This window comes from Solanum dulcamara, chromosome 11, assembly GCF_947179165.1.
Source record: "Solanum dulcamara chromosome 11, daSolDulc1.2, whole genome shotgun sequence".
NCBI lineage: Eukaryota > Viridiplantae > Streptophyta > Magnoliopsida > Solanales > Solanaceae > Solanum > Solanum dulcamara.
Genome location: NC_077247.1, coordinates 46,024,194 through 46,041,377, shown reverse-complemented (window position 1 = coordinate 46,041,377; position 17,184 = coordinate 46,024,194). Strand labels below are relative to the sequence as shown.

Sequence of the window (17,184 nt, the reverse complement as noted above, 5' to 3'; positions counted from 1 at the left end):
TTACTTTCATTTCAAGAATTTTGCTCTTAAACTTGATTTTGACACCGTTTATTAAAAAAGTTTAATCAAACTGCTTGATTAAAAAATAATAGCACATTTTGAGTCTAAAATGTGTTATCCAGTTCTGTTAGAACTTAGAACTATGAGAAACTCAAAAGACTAGAAAAGAATTCCATTAATCTAAAGTGCCATAAAACTTTTCATTATCAGTTCAACTTCCTTTACCTTTGTAATTTCAAAAGTTTGAATTCAAAGTTCCAACATCCTGTTTCCAAACAAATCTTCTTTACAACCTCTACTGGAAAAACTGATACAAGCTGCTCAAACTGTGCAAGAATTGAAGAGTTTTCAGTTCCACATTACATGAAAAAGAAGCCTACATTATCAAACATGTGGTATGGTTCAAGAAAGCTTGTTCCAAGCTCAACAATCCATGTCGATGCAGTTTTGAACCATGGCTGAAGGGTCGTCTTTGCTGACAAAAGGATTAATCTTGACCCAAACTAGTGAGAAAACAGAGGCCAACAGCACAGACCATAGCACAACAATGGTTGGAGTTCGATTTTGGCGTCCCATGAGACCTTTGAGGAATGGATAAAGATGAAGGATCACCCAAAATGAGAAGAACACTTTGCCAAATAAAGGCCCCCATGCTTCATATCCTTTGTTGAGTGCATCAGAAAAACCAGCAACAACACCAACTAAGTTGACAATGAGAATTGTTGTTGGAGGGATCAAGACTGTTGTCCATTTGAATAGGTAGAGATCGCCAAACTCTCCATCGTCTGCTGCTTTGGCTGTCACTGTGAAGTTTGTGTCTATACCAGCAAGCATTTTGAGGAATCCTTGGAAAACTGCAAAGAGATGTGCAGAGACACCACCAATCACCCAGAACTGCTCGTTACGCCACCAGTCCTCTATGCCTATACCACTCCATCGTAGCTCGAGCACACTTGTTACAATGATGGAAAGGAAAAGACCAAGGAAGAGTATACTTGCAATGTTTGATAGCTGCATAGAAGGCACAAGAATTTGACTCAGTAATTATAAAAACTAAAGAATGAGCAGCCTTAATACCAGCTCCTAATATGAACTCATTTGCCAAAATCTCAAATCTTTAAACAATTTAGAAAGTTGCAAACAAGTCAGACAAGTGGAAGCATTTACCGTAGGGATAATGAATTTTCCTGTAAGAAGACAAACAGCAGGAAGAATACAGTATGCAATGAGGGGAAGAGAAGTGAAAGGATAAACAATGGTGTTGGTGTAGGCAAGTCTTTGGAGCCATTTGAGGCGGCCGCCTCCAAATCCATACCACAAAGGGCAATGCCTACTCAAGAAAATCTCAACCGATCCAAGAGCCCATCGAAGAACTTGGTGCAACCTGTCTGACAAGTTGATAGGAGCTGACCCCTTGAAAGCGGGCCTCAATGGCATGCAGTATATTGATCTCCATCCCCTGCACTGCATCTTGAAGCCAGTCAAGATATCCTCTGTCACTGAGCCATAAATCCAACCAATCTGGAAAGGACATACAAAAAGAAGAGAGTTAGCCCCCTCTATCCATAAGTGAAACCAAAAGAAGTCTTGAAAAGAGAAAGATTCAATTTTTACTTCTTTTCCCCATGCTGTCTTCTCTTCATAACCACAGCCGATAACATGAATTGCTTCCCTGATCAGTGTCGATGGATTGGCAGAATCAGGTACTCCTCCATTTTCCATCAATGTAGACTCGATAAACACGGTGGACATGCCAAAAGTTTTCTCAAAACTCATCTGAGAGATAAGCAAGGACCTCTCGTGATCATCATAATCTGAAGACATCAAAATGATAGATTTAAGGTTAAAGTTCCAAAGATAATGGAGGCCAATTTCTCACTAGTTCCAAAGTTACTAGAAAACTCACTTTCAATTTCTCTTAGGTTGAAGATTGCGGAATTTAGATCTTCTCTTTTTGCCTCACGATAAACCTCAGTCAGATCCTTCTCTTTGGCTGGTTTCTTGCGGCGACAGCAGCAAGAGCAAGATGAAGAAGATTTGTGTATTGTAGGCAGGTTAGAAGGGCTATAACCATAAAGTGCTTGCCTATTGAAAACAGTTCCTGTACCGACATATACTGGTCCTTGGATGCCATCCAAACCTTTCATGTTAACCTGAAATCATGATAAGATCCATCTCAATCCATTTGCCAGCATCAAGAGATTCAATGCTATACAAGTGATATTAAGTGTATGATTTTGAATGAAGCAAGATTATTCTTCAATTTTCAAATAGATTAAGAAAATCACATGAGAGGCTTAAAGTGATATAATATTATGGTGTTAATTTTAGTTGCTCACGATACTTACATCAAAGAAGACTATGTTTCTGTTGGCATATCTATCACTTTTATCAATCCCATCAAATCTCTGAGGGAACTGCACATAACAGACATCTCTGCCGACTTGTGGATCCATTAGGAAACACATAGCCTCACGGATGGCTTTGCTGTTATTGACGTAGTGATCACAGTCAAGATTGAGAATATAGGGTGCATTTGTGAGAACTGCAGACACCCGTATCTGAAATAAAACAGTACATTTGTAAAAGGAATTAAATAAAATAGTCTGAGATCAATGCTAATAAATTTCATCTGAACACACCAGAGCATTTTCAGCACCAGCTTTTTTGTGGTGTTGATAACCAGGTCTTTTCTCTCTTGAAACATAAACGAGTCGTGGGAGTTCATTTCCTTCAATGTCATGGACACCACTATGTCCCAAGAAAACCTGTGAATAAGAAATATTATGATACTTATCTGAACTCCAAAATGCTTTTGTTGAATAGTCAAGTTTCACAAATACTAGAACTTCAAGAATCAAAATGATCTGAAAGCAGTGAGTACAAAGATTGTTGCAAAATCAATGACCACTAACCTGAATCATTCCAGGATGATCACGCGGATTGTTTCCTGGCCAAGATGTTCCATCTGCCATGGTCCAGCCATCCTCCGGTGTTTTCTGAGCCTTGGCAACTAAAGCATTTACCCTTACTTTATACTCTTCATATTCTCTCTGCAATACCAAATAAAAGATTAATCATCTAAACAATGCAGCCCAATTCTTGAAGCAGATGTTTATTTTATACAAAATCCCACTCTTACCTTCATTGCTCTGCGCTCCTTGACGAAAGAAGGCTGCACCTTGTCTTTCAAGTAATCAAACTTTTGCGTAAAGTAGAACTCAGGTGCGCGCGGTTCAATTGAAAATTTCTTGCAGAATGGAACCCATTTCCTTGCAAACTCAGAAGTCTCAGCTAGTGACTCAAATGTAAGCATTGAGCCACCATCATCAGATACATAGCAGGATACTTTCTCGACAGGATAGTCAACTGCAAGGATCGAGAGAACAGTGTTTGCAGTAATCAAAGGAGGTTCTTTCATGGGATCCACCGTACTGACAAAGAAATCGACAGGTGCAAGCTGACAAGGCTCTCCCTCCCTTTCATACCTAGAAATATTCAAACAAAGTTAACTTCAAGTGAAGAAATGCAAAGAAGTTTGGATATGTTCTATTAGCAGTGCTATGGAACTGAAAGAGCTAGGACTACAATTTTCATCAAGTTGTAAGAAGTATGAATATTTGTGCAGAAGATTTCTAACCTTGCAGATAGCCTGTCAAGATATGTCTCTCGGTTGATAGGGGACCATTTAGGGAACTGATCCAACACCCATGAGAAAGCGAACCAGATCTCACAGATAACAGAAATAAGCCAAAGGGGATAGGCACTTTCAACTGGATGTGTTACTCTATAGTGGAAAAAGAGGCAGAGGACTACCAATCGAACTATAATTACGATCCTGTATGGAGTAATTTGAGACTTGGGCACTGGAATGATTCTTGAAAGTGGTTCTGCAGCATCTGCTAACCTGCACAAGTTATATTACAAGCAATTAATACATGCATGATGAAGATAGAGCAAGTTCAAGGTTCAAAATCGCTGAAGGTGGATCAAACATCAATCTTTTATAACTAGAAAATTCCTTGTTCTCTTGGTAGTTATTTAGACATCTAGACAAAAGAAAGAAAACTATGAAATCACACAAAAACTGCAATACCATCTAAAACGTGGTTACTTCCTAATTTCAAGAAATTTATCGTATCTTGTTAAGTTGCTTTTGCGAAGGTCTACTTACTGTGGCTTTTCCTCCATCTGCTGCTCAGGTGGAACTTCAGCAGCTTCTTGCCCAACAGTCTTACTTTGGTTCTTCTTTTTCTTGTTTTTCTTTTCCTTCCAACTTTCCACTCTATTCTTCCATATTGGATTCCCAGAATCATCATGATATTCTTCATGAGGAAAGAATAAATAAGTTAATACAACGTTCTTTATTGAACTAGACTAGAAAGAGCTCTTATGAATGTTGTGCAGCAAAGCTTCCATCTACTTACCACTGTCCACAGTTGAAACAGTACTGACAGTTCTAGCATGAACTCCAACATCCTACATTGGAAACAATAATTTGTCACCAACTAAAATTCAATTTGTAGACGATGAGAAGTTCCACCAAACATTACTTAGTACCTGAGCAGTATCAGGATGAGAAGCCACTTTAGCATGGTTAGTAGATTCTTGCTCATTTTCTGCATAATAACAAGCAAAGTTCTATGTTAGACTTCCTTAGGTAATTCTTTTGCAAATAGTCATATGGGATCAGAAATAAACCCAAATTTTCAAATATCAAGATTGTCATAAAAAAAACAAAATTTACTTACCATCATATGGAGTTGCACAGCGTAAACATGCATTGCGCCCTTCTTTGATCTCATAATCCAAGCAAGTCTTACAAACAGGATAGTTACACTCATGACAAGCCACAAAGACTTCACCGTTAGTATTAGCTAATCCCACTTGTTCGCCGCAAATGTTGCATATTGGAACCCCTGACTCCATCATTTTTTCCACTCACAAAAACACTAGTCACTAGTCCTGGCCACAATCTAGCAAACAAATGATGCTTTCTCCTGTGTCAGTTGCATGAATATAAAGAAGGAATGTTTTCACTGACTTGAAAAGAGCAAAGGAATGAGAAACATTATTTTAATGGAGAAGGAAAGTTTGGAGAGTGGGTACAAGGCCTTGTAGGTTGAGAAGTTGGTATCAAAGGTATATTTTTCAGAGAAGAAAGCAATGTGTTGGCATATTTTTTTAAAAAAAATTTGCTGGAGTTTGAAGGAATGAGTATGGTTGGAGTTTATACATCTTAACCAACTTATTGTACCAAACTTTCAGTCAGGCTGCAGCTTCAAGGTTGAGCCACCTTCCACACCTCATTTGACAGATGTAGTCAAGCCACATGCCTTCTTTTCTTTTCTTTTTTCTTTGGATGCAAGTTATATACATTGATAGTGTATAATCTTTTATACAATTAACTTGTAATAACATGTTATCATTTTTATTGGATTACCAAATAATACTTTACACAAATTTATCTGTAATTAAGTGCGTAAAAAAATTATAACACCAATGCATACAACTTAAGCTCTCCTTTTCTTTCTTTTTTTCTGATCTTAAGATCTATAGATTTACTGTCAAAATCAAGGAAAGAATAAAAACTTCTAATAACATGAAATGATGTGATTCAGACCTAATATCTTTTCTCCCTCCACTCTGTTTTCTTCTCTCTCTAAGTAAAATATTTTTTTTGTAAAATCACATTTATCAATCCATTCTAGAGAAACTAAGCTCAATTTATTCATGTTTTTATGCTCTAATTAAAGATTTGCCTATTTTTATATCTCAACAGATAAGATTATTCTCTTCACCAAATACATGTGAATACAATCACAATAAAAACATAATCACTAGTTCGACTGTCCTAAATCATCCTGTTCAAATAAACAAGATTAAAAATTTTAACATCAAAATATGGAAACTCGCGGTAATCAGACGTGAAATTCATGTTACCTTTACATATGATGATGTAAAATGGATGTTATACATATCATAAAGTTCAATATTAATGTATTGGACACATCAATGACCTAATGTACCAAGAAAGTGTTTGAAACTTGAAAGAGGCCCACAATTAGGTATGCAAGTCTGCAACAAATAGGTAGACCTCACAGTTGCACGCACACTCAAGCAAACATGCAATAGACATCTTCATTCAGGGAGTTTTTTTTATTATTATTGTATTGCTGCTTACAAATTGAGAGAATAATATACAAACAATGTCGCTCAGATTCTTGATATCCTAGACATCTTTTTGCAATTACATTGGAAATAAAACATTTAATCCTTCAGAGGCACAAGCATATGCCAATACCATTGCTGTAGCAGCTACCTATTTTGGTCAGAACCTAGCAGGATAGAACCTTTGTTTGGCAAAGCCATGCACGTCCAGTTTAGCATACAAGAGAAAAGAGCCTAAACTGGCATATCGGGAGCATAACTTTCTGCAAGAGTCACATCATGTACAAGTAGAAATATCTCAGCTCAATCTGTACTGCTTCACCTGATGTTGTAAACTTTCACTACCTTGGATGTATCACAGACAATTAGGTTTTCTGAATCAGTAGGAGTTGTGCAAAGCCAATTCACCTAATTAATTAAAGAGCAAATTGTGAGACAAAATATTCGAAACAACTGAGGCATAAAGTGGGTGACAGAGAGCATAAAAAGCAATGAAGTGTAACTCACTTTTCTGCTCAAACTTAAGCTAGAATGAAGGAAATCCTTGCCATTGCTCGTCTCACTAGCTATGAAAAACTTAGACCAATCCCACACTTTTACTTGTTTGTCATTTCCACCTGAAATTATGAACTTCCCTTTGTCTCCAAATGTGGAAAAAGTCCTAATAGAATTTCAGTAGATTAGTGCTGGCTGGCACGGTTGATTTGAGCATGCTATGCTATAAAGAAAACTTACACACAGGATACAGCAGCAGTGTGTCCTCCCAAAGAGTGATCAAGGTGCAAATCTCCTCCATTTTGATTTCCAATTTCAGGATCAGCAGAAGAACCGCCAACTTTAGGGGCTGGCTTAGAACCTTTCTTGGATTTAGCTGAACTCTTAGGCTTGACAGTATTGAGCTCTGACTCAACGTTTATTACAGAAACAACTCCATCACCCCTTGCCACAGCACAAATCTTCACAAATTTATCCACCACATCAACTTCAGGAAGAGCCAGAGCATGAATAAAGGCAGGGTTCAAACATTGTCCCATATCACCTTTACTTCCTGCGTCAAGTGTGCCTACAGCAAACAAAGAGAACTTCGACAGCCAATCTAATAAGCTAAATATATCAAGACAGAATATTCTAACAAATTAGTTGGGGTATGAATATTGGATGTAGGTATGTGTCTGACACTACACTCAGCCATTCTAGGTTTTGTATGTATTATGAAGGATCCACTGGAAATGCCCATGTCTGTTCAAGATGGGTGAACTTAGGTAAAATGATGAGAGGAGGTACCATAGATGTCGCAGAAAGGCGAGTTTGATTCTTTTGGAAAATGGCGAGGAGAGAACCAAAATTACATGTCACACTGGCAGGAAGCAGTAAACATTTTTTTAGGTCTCACGTGAACTTGACTAAACAGTACGTGTTTTGAGAATTAAAGTAGTCAGATCCCACTAGAGTAGTCATGAATTGCTTCTGGCCAATCTTGCTTAGGCAGACAACTTGAAATGTAGAAAATCACTCTTACAAAAATTAACTCTCTATGTTTCTAGTTGATCCCCTGTGATCAAAATATAGGGAGAAAACTACCAGATATCCTAAAACTTAGTAATTTCGCTCGTTTTTCAGCTAGTGTGGTAAGGCATGCCTAAAACTCAGATGGTATGTAGCTACTGTAGTAAGGCAGACCTAAAATTCAGATATGCAGTTCTGGTGTAATGAGGCATGCCTTCAACTTAAAGGTACATATTACCAAAGCAATTAATACTCGAAATAGCATATCTAGAAAAGAGTGCATAGGTTAAGGGCTTAACATACCAAAGTCCCAAATCTTCTGTGGCCGTCCCTTGGAAAAGTCCCATAGCACAAATTTTGAATCAAGACCCCCAGTAATGACTAAAAAATGATGGAAGAAACACAAGATACTGTCATCAGCTTATAAGAAACATTACTGGAAAATTTAGCTAGGAGGCTAACTTAGCAAGAGCTTTAGCAAACTGACAATATATAGTTTGGCATAGCAATTGACAGTAAACATAGTTCTCAAAACATCATCAGAAATTGAATAATATGTAGCAGGCTGTCACAACTTGCACATTTTACAAAAACCTTATGCACCACAACTTGCATGTTTTATGAAACCTTATGTGGCCATCCCATATAGATTAAACTGGTAATTCATGAGGAACCTAACATCAAGATTCTCTCGAAATAATTAAAGGGCCAACGGATGTCATATACTTTGTGTCTGCATCTCTCTTTGAAGTCTCGCTCTCTCTGTCTCTCTCACACGCATACAGCAAGATGGAGAGAGAGAGAGAGAAACAGAGAGACAGCAACTGTAAAAACAGCCTTAAATTGACTTCAATTATCAAAACACATCATTTTTTACAATATTGTGACTAATTTGTCAAATGCTAGCCAATGCAAACCTTCTGAAACCTACCAGCTTAAAACTCACGAAGAGTACTAAAAAGTACAACTTATAGGAAGAATTAGTTTCTCCAAGAAATCTGCAGTCTATGTATTAGTGGGCATCATATACCCTCTAAAATAACTTTGGATAAAAACATTATCATACTTCTTATGGTGCCAAAATTTCTGAGTTTGTTCATGCATTTATGTAGGCGATTCACTTCATGGGGGGGGGGGGGGGGGGGGGGGCTTAGGAATTTCAAAAATTTTAGTTCAAAAAGTACCTTCCCAAGGTCTCCAAGGGATGAATTGAACACTGCTACATATCTGATAAGATAGTGAAGGTCACAAATGATGATTGGTTCGGAATAAAAAAATAGTTCCCTATGTGAAGTTGGGGGAAGAAAAATTGGATAACCTTCACAGCCAAATACAAGTAGGACTTCACATGCCAAAAAGATAATACAAGAAGAGCAACAACAAATATAGAATGTAGAACAGTAAAATTTTAATCAAAATGAATGACATAAAAAAACCACCATGGTGCAGGAAATATATAAAACTTGTTATAGTAATTATATAAAAAGGGATACACTTGTGTGGCCATCTCTCAATGTTTTGTAAATGCGATTTTGGCGGATGTCAATGATCTGCAACACAAGTAGCACTTAGATGTCCAACATAAACATCAAAACAGTTTTTATCTTTTAAAAGTTTCACAACTCATCAGTTTTATCTCTTATGGGAACAGCGAACAGATGTACAACATACTTATAGAAATAGAGGAACTGTCCTACCTTGACATCACCACTATCATCTGCTGCAGCGAGGAATGATGACTTCGAGCTGCAAGCAATCTACAAAACAGAAAGGTTAAGCACGCAGAAACAGAATAGGCATGTACCTATATATGACCTTGTTAGATAGGAGAAATCATAAGAGATTAAAAGGTTACAACAACAACAACCCAGTGAAATCCCACACCATGGGGTCTGGGAAGAGATTAAAAGGTTGAAGAGAAGATATGTAAAGATAAAATAATTGAATGGACAAAGCCTAATACTTATCCGAATGAACAAATAAGAGTAAATCCTAAATTTCTGTTTTTAAGCCTATACAAGGTGGCAAGGTGGATCTGTTGGAGACGACATTTCTAGAGCCTAAAAACAGAGAATTGAGTGCACAATTGCCTAAAAGAAACAAGGGACGTTTCGCGAAAAAGCCCTAAATTTAATCAGAACTCTTCAGATTCGTCAACGTGGAGATGTGGTACAGTTTATTGCAGAGCAATCCACCTATTAGCGTGGTGGTTAAAGCAAAGGCATTTTACAGAATGAGATGGACAGATAAGTAGTGTGACTTTTCCCTGGTTTCTGCATCTAGTCCTGAAATTACATCGACATGTACCACTATTTGGGTTTGAAAAGCAACGTGATCCATAAAGTTTACGTGTTGAACAGGCAGCCATACAGGAAACCTCCTAAATTGATTCTATCTAAACTCCTTTAGCTAATGCTCAAAAACTATAAAAATTGATCAGGCTAAGAGATAAGAATAGTAAATAACTGATACATTTAACTGAAGTGCTTGAAATCAAAGTCCCAAAATACTCACGAGTGCTTGAATGAGAGGCTAGAGATTTCTCCCTCTATCCCAATTTATGTGGAACTTTTTGTTTTTCGAGATCAAACTATGTAAACTTTGACCGACATTTGAAATGTATTTTTCATCAAATTGTCATGACAAAAATTGAAATTCATAGTACTTTTTGTATAGTTTTTGAATATCCAAATTCTAATTTTAAAACATTAAGTTGATCTAATCCAATTTAGCTTCAAAGATTAGTCAAATTAACTCTAGGGAAGCGAAAGGTGCCACATAAATATGGACGGAGATAATAATAAAGAAGATGCTGAAGATAGCAATATATTGTATTGTCAACTGAACAAATGATCCGGCATGCTCCTGATAACATGACTAGTGGAAAATAACAAAGCACAAGGGAAGATTTTTGCAAAGAGGAGAATAATGTAAATTTATAGTGCAAAAATCCTTTCTCAAATGGTATTGACAGTGAGAGAAAGGAGAAATATAAGGATAAAAAAAGAAAACGAACAACAATGATACCTGATTTATCTCATCCTTGTTGTAATTGTAACTGTGCAACAGTTTCGATGCAGTAACCTTGAGATACAGTTAAACTGGATTAATAACAAAAATTCTGTGCCCAAAGTGATAAAAGAGAATAAGTGGGGAGAAGCCAACTCTAACCAAATTACAACATAACATTAAGGGAAAGCGTTTCATTCAGAGAGATGTTGGTAAAGGTCTAAATTAGCCATTTGTGAGTAAAAAGATTCACACAAAGAAGCGGTAAATTATAAAAGCACATAAAGAAACAAGTTAAAAGGCACGGGAAAGTAATGCTGGAACAATATAACATTACCATATTCACATCAAAGCATTTGATTTCACTTCCCAATGAGACATATACAACATCTTCATTTCCTGCACCATGGGATACAATGTTTAAGATTGACAACTCACAAAAATTTCAAATTATGCTATCAGTGCCAGCGGAAGGTTATCATCCCTCCAACTAACTTATTACATTGCAGAAACAGAGAACTCAAAATCAGTATTCACATAATTCTTAGTAATTGTCCTAAAATATCATATTATTTTGTCAAAGAGTAGAAGCATATGTTTTTAGCTGGAATGTTCCTTGTTAGAGTTAAAGAGTAATAGAGCTGGATTGTTAGTTCTTAAGTTAGCGTGGTATACGCCATTTATTATCTTTTCTCTTCTTTTTTTAAATGAATATGGTTTATGTATTATGAGTGACGCATATAATTAGGTGTCTTGCATTCATCAATTATCAAGTCATCAATACAGTTCATTCTTGTTCACATTTCTCACAGGTATCAGATTTTTTACGATCATAATTGAAAGTTAAGTAGAGTCTCTACCACCATGGTAGATAGTAGAGACCTAACTAGCTTTTATTTCTTTGCTTTAATAGCTTTACTATCCTTTATCTCCTTTCCATAACCGTTCAACAATACCACATTTATTCTTGGTGACAATTTCAGAGACACTACAGCTCATTCGAGGCACCTGTTTTGGCGACATCATGCCTCTTCCCGCATATCATTCTGATGGCACTGTGCATATTTCTCATTAGTCATTAGTATTCCGGTGACAACACATCTCTTATCCATTGGCATTTTTGGCGACTGTAGTGGCGGCAGTGCGACACTACCATTGTCAACCACTTATATTCCATTAATTTCTTTGTGATCTTCTGGCAAATTTATGGCATGTTTCTTCAGAAATTCTCTGGAGACTACTTACTTTATATGGATACTTTGAGGGAGCAAGTTAGTACGTGAAATGCTAGCTTTGGAATACCAGATTTAGAACATTAAAACTGTAAGTTTTGAGTATTGTGTCTCATTGAAGAATACGACATATTTAGTGTTTTGACATTTATTAAATAGGTGTCCATTGTATTCATCAAATTATCAAATCATTACATTTTTCTTTTGCCATATTCAGGGGTGAATGTAGCCTTTCGTCTACGGGTTCATATATATATATATATATATATCCATACTCCTGTCGAAAGTTGTGGGTTCAAATGAACCCGTAGACGAAAGGCTACATTCACCCCTGAATATGGCAAAAGAAAAATGTAATGATTTGATAATTTGAACCCACAACTTTCGACAGGAGTATGGATATATATATATATACACACGCACACATAAAAGTCAACAAATAAATTCAATACTGAAAATCTTAAAAATTGAACCCACTCAATTTAAATCTTGGATCCACCTCTAGCCATATTTCATGTGTATACGAAACTATTTCACTCTTGTCGCTCTAAATATTATCCATATGATAATATTTGTGTGCTCAATGCCATTTTTTCTGGAAATTTTTATTATCCACTTTTGTATGCATCCAACAAACTATTTAGCTGGAGAATCAAGACATTTTGTCTCCCAGGCATTATCTCCTCTCCTCTCCTCACTCCCCAAATAATTTGTTACAACAAGATTTGAAGTATTTTCATTTAAATCTATAGTATTCAGACTTCTTCAGCTCCTTAACATGTGTAATCATAAACATTGTCACAGTGCCAAACAAAAGATAGAGTCTTTTATATAACCAAAGTGGCGCACAGTTAGAAACTTGGTGAATAATGCATCCACCCCTCTCCACTAAAATACCGAGATTATTTTTCCTGCAGCAGGATTTGGACCGGTGACCATCTAACCCACACATCAATCAATCACGTGTTTTGCTCTCACCACTATACATCAATCAATTATACCTCAATTCTAGTTGGGGTGGTTTATATGAATTCTCTACATCCATTAGGCTCCATCTAGGTCTTGATTTGTTAATTGCAAAGCTGAGACAAGCTTTAGTCATAACTTACAGAAGAAAAAACAAAGGGACCATGTAACAAAGATGGATATGATGCAATGCAATTAACACAAGGACAGAAACACCAGTGGTCTATCAAGAATGAAATGGAATCCTCATAGGCCAAGATGCTTTAGCTCTTAAAAAATTCCGGAAAAACCAGCCCCCTTGTATCTCCCTGTCCAGTATCTTAGGGTTCTCATTTGGGAGTACATAGAGCAATAAATTATGTATAGATGCAATAAACCTTATAAAATACAGCCTACATATTTAGTTTAATCACACAACACCAATTAAATAAGAGGAACCAGTGAAAAAAAAAAAGAAATCGCAAACCTGGCTTGAAACATAGTGATGAAACTGGGTTACCATTTCCAACATCTATTGTGAAGATTATATCTTTGCACCTCAAGTCGAACCAGCACACACAACCATCCTAATATTTCCCAAGAAATATCAGCAAGAAAATGATCAAAAAAATCAAATAAACTGTAACAATACGACACATAGGCCTAACTCAATCCCCAAAACTAGCTCGCGAGGAGAAAATTATCCAAATCCATATAATCAAACCACTCTTTCATTCCCCAACCAATGCGCACTCTAACAAAAAAACAACATTTGAAAGTAAGGCCCTTTCAATAAAATTTCAATCTTTTTAATCACAAAATTCGAAATTCCGCAGTCACAACTACCCCCTCAAGGCCTATGCTTCATCTGGGTGTCTAATTAAACAAAAAAAAGGGGGGTTCTTGAAGACGAAAAGTGAGATAGAATATGGAAAAGGGTTGACCTCAGCTGCGGTGGCAATAAGACCAGGGCGGTTTTGGGAGGCGATACAGCAAGTGGTGCTGGCTTTGTGACCCTTGAGCTTTCTTGCTTCCTCCATTGTAGCGCGCCCTTTGAATTGGCAACTTTGTCTCTACTAATAAAACCCCTTTTTATACCCTCTTGTAGTGTGTTTTCTTTTTGGGGCATCAAAACGATGTGGTATTGATCAGGATAAATATGTTAGTAATTTATTAGCACGATTTAAGTAATGAAAATGATATTTTAAGCCACAATCTTATACAAAAACACATCCTATGCACTTATTAGTCTGATGCATGCAAAAAAAAAAAAGGCTTAATAGTAGGAACCAAAATGATTTTGTGATGTTGGAATCACTACAAGAAATCTATTCTGAAAGAAATAATAACAATCCCATAAAATGAAATTCACTGCAATAATTTCGAATTATGTTAAGCAGTAGAAATGTAAATAAGAATGAGTATCTCCTTCAAAGTAAAAAGTACTCCATGATCTTGGCCATCCATCAATTTTCTTAGACATGTCTTCCTCAAACAATAGTCAATAAATCAGAACCGACCGCAACATAGAAAAGACGAAATCCATGTATATTTTAAATAGTAACAATGATAAATCATGGCCGACTTTTCAATTTTATTTGGAAATCACAATGTTACGCCTGTAGATTAAAAGCAAAAGGGATACCAACTCCTAAAAGCCAATGCCATTGAATTACTGAAAGCACAACAAAAAAGATGCGAGCATGGGAATGGACGGCAGGTCAAATAGAAAAACGGGCAGGCTTCCAGAATCTGGGTCCATCCCGAGCTTCCCTAGTCCATCTTGTCATTAAACCACTATGTATGCATATATTTTTAGCTTGGACAAACCTATGTATTCATGTATGGAGCTGCCAAATTTCTAAAGAACCGGCATATCAGAAAAAGAGCCAAAAAGTAAAAAAATTATTCTAAGACATAACACAAATAAACACTATAGCGATAACTTTGTGAAATCTGTAGGGCCAAAGCAACAGTGTACTATGGACTTGATTCATAACAAAAGGAAGAAACTGGAGCTTCAAACAAACCGTTCAATTCTGCAGCAACTATGTTTATTTGATATCATTTATATGTCATTCTTGACAAATATTTACAACTGAACCCAAATTAGAACTTGGATCGAATATCTCATTTGGGATTCCAAAACCCACTACCTTACTTTATGAAGAAAAAAGAAGTTTGCCCTGTTCCTAGTTTAATATACATAAGACTGCAACTCGAAACTCAACAATGTGAATCAAGAAGCAGCCAAAAAATTGGATCAAAAGGCTAACTTTACTCTTCTTATACATTTTGTAGAGGGGGAAAAAGGGGAGAAAAATTCACAAAGATTTGAACTTTATGCTATTACTGTGGAAGCAACAGTATGAGCCCACAATTTGAGATTGTGTTTTACGTCCATTTCATTGCTCATGACTGGTACCTTCCAATTCATCAATGGATTCATTCTCTTTTCCTTTTCAACAACTTCCCACGCTTCAGAAAGATAAGGCCTGGCTCTTAACTTATCAGATTTCTCGAAAAAATCCAGTTTTTGTTGACCATCATCACTGTCCCTGTTTTTCCCCAATTTCTGTAAACCTGGAATAATTTCAACCAAACTAGAATTTGCATCATCTTCTGAGAATTCAAATCCAAGATCCATAAACCCTTTTAGCTCTTCATATTCTAGCTCCGATAAGCTCTTGCTAAGACCCTTTTTGGTTCTTCTTCTTCTCCTTAATTCCCTTCTTCTACCCTTTACTTTCTTTGATTCTGCCTTTTTACTAAAGGGTGTAAAATGGGTTGCTGGAAGAACTGAATCTGGTGAAAAAGAATCTGAATTGTAGCACAAATCATCACTCTGTGACTCTATTTTGATATCTAATTTTGGTGAATCATATACAGTTTCTGCTAAATTTTCTTGAATTTTGTCATCTGGGATTTTTTGATAATTTGATAAAGGGGTTGGATTTGAATGTTTATTAAGGATTTCGAGATTAAACCAGCACGAATCGAAGAGGGTAAGAACAGCCTCAAGGTCCATTAATGGAGGCTGAAAGAAACTTGGAAATTATTAAACACAAACCTTTTTTTTTTTTTGGAAAATGCTCATGGAGAACTAAGTTTGTGTGGGTATATATATTGATCCTAGTGACCAAAATACCCTTGTTTGTCACTTGTATTACAAAAATGCTTCAACTTTGTTTGTTTACACGTTTTGTAGTAGTATTATTTTATTTACTAGAATAAATAATGTTACTGTACTTAAACGTGTAATTTTACAAAATTATTGTCTTAGTTGACAAAAGTAGGTTTAGTTCCACATTTATTTTCTTTCATTCATGCTAATGTAAGGGTGCCATGAGAAAATTCTTAGGAAACTATGTGTACCTCTTCGATTTTAAATGGGATTAGCTAAGTGTGTAGAGCGCCGCTCAATAAGATTTATACCTTAAACATGATCTTAATAAGAGGTTTTAAATTTGTTTAATATAAAAATATATATATTTTTTATTTAATTTTTTTTATGATGGTGTACGAACTATTTTGTATGTATGAGTCAGTTTACACACATTACCAAACTTTAACTAACAAGTTTAATGGCATTTAGTTCGAAAGATTGGAGGAGAATTTTTCTTTTCAACAACTTTCTAAGAATTTTTATTTTTTTATATTTTTTATGACTTAAATTCGTAATCTTAAAATAAATGATAGAAATACTTACTATCCAAGCAATTCTTCTCTTCTCGAAAACTTCTTTCTAATTTTTTTTTTGTTAAAGTTATATCAGTCTTTTGCGAAAAATGATTTTAACCAAATATTAAAAAAGATGAACTTATAAGTTTTTGCCATTATCTCTAGTGAAAAGAATTTTACAATATTTTATTTGACACTCGAAGACAATTGTTTAAATGGGAAAGAGCGCATATAAATGAGCGGCCCGAGAAAAATAAGACTAATTTAGTTGTCAACAAAGTAGAAGAAATAAGGAAAATCTACTTGATTAAGTGTTTTTAAAAAATTAATTACTGAGTTTAGCGATTTTTTTATTTATTATTATTTATAGTAATATTATGATAAATCTACACTTGTATTAAAAGTGAATTATGCATACAATATAAATGTATTATAAGTGTTTTAAAATATATATTATGTTGTGTAGTAAGAAACTAACATAATGTATTATAAGTCTATTAAAATATATGATAAATGTATTATCCATCTATAAAACTTGTATTATATATGTTTTATAAATAGTTTTCTGCAATATGTATTAAAACTGTATTATAAATATACGTGATCAGTGAAATTATTTTTTTATTGCTATAAATAATAA

General features: G+C 35.6%; 3 protein-coding genes across 4 annotated transcripts; all 3 read right to left on the bottom strand.

The window, feature by feature from the left end:
• Positions 1-96: 96 nt before the first annotated feature.
• On the bottom strand, positions 97-5,050 carry LOC129871939 (cellulose synthase A catalytic subunit 8 [UDP-forming]). The gene is made up of 13 exons (XM_055946762.1): positions 4,752-5,050; positions 4,561-4,619; positions 4,428-4,479; positions 4,175-4,325; positions 3,641-3,907; positions 3,143-3,488; positions 2,916-3,053; positions 2,643-2,768; positions 2,349-2,561; positions 1,907-2,153; positions 1,615-1,814; positions 1,168-1,521; positions 97-1,011 (listed from the first exon to the last, which is right to left on the bottom strand). The coding sequence occupies exons 1-13, from the start codon at positions 4,930-4,932 to the stop codon at positions 424-426; spliced, it is 2,922 nt and encodes a 973-aa protein (XP_055802737.1). The 5' UTR covers positions 4,933-5,050; the 3' UTR covers positions 97-423.
• A 1,090-nt stretch (positions 5,051-6,140) lies between these two features.
• On the bottom strand, positions 6,141-14,053 carry LOC129871940 (uncharacterized). 2 transcript variants are annotated; one of them, XM_055946764.1, is made up of 11 exons: positions 13,808-14,053; positions 13,351-13,450; positions 11,024-11,085; positions 10,705-10,761; positions 9,375-9,434; positions 9,171-9,227; positions 8,862-8,904; positions 7,981-8,058; positions 6,907-7,219; positions 6,679-6,832; positions 6,141-6,579 (listed from the first exon to the last, which is right to left on the bottom strand). In XM_055946764.1, exons 1-11 carry the CDS (start codon positions 13,901-13,903, stop codon positions 6,490-6,492), a joined length of 1,110 nt encoding a protein of 369 aa, XP_055802739.1. In that variant the 5' UTR covers positions 13,904-14,053; the 3' UTR covers positions 6,141-6,489. The 2 variants fall into 2 exon arrangements, with proteins under 2 accessions (XP_055802739.1, XP_055802738.1); XM_055946763.1 differs by having other exon boundaries at positions 6,907-7,234; positions 13,808-14,044.
• A 1,151-nt stretch (positions 14,054-15,204) lies between these two features.
• LOC129872628 (uncharacterized) lies at positions 15,205-15,891 on the bottom strand. The gene has a single exon (XM_055947564.1). The coding sequence runs from the start codon at positions 15,889-15,891 to the stop codon at positions 15,205-15,207; it is 687 nt and encodes a 228-aa protein (XP_055803539.1).
• Positions 15,892-17,184: the final 1,293 nt, after the last annotated feature.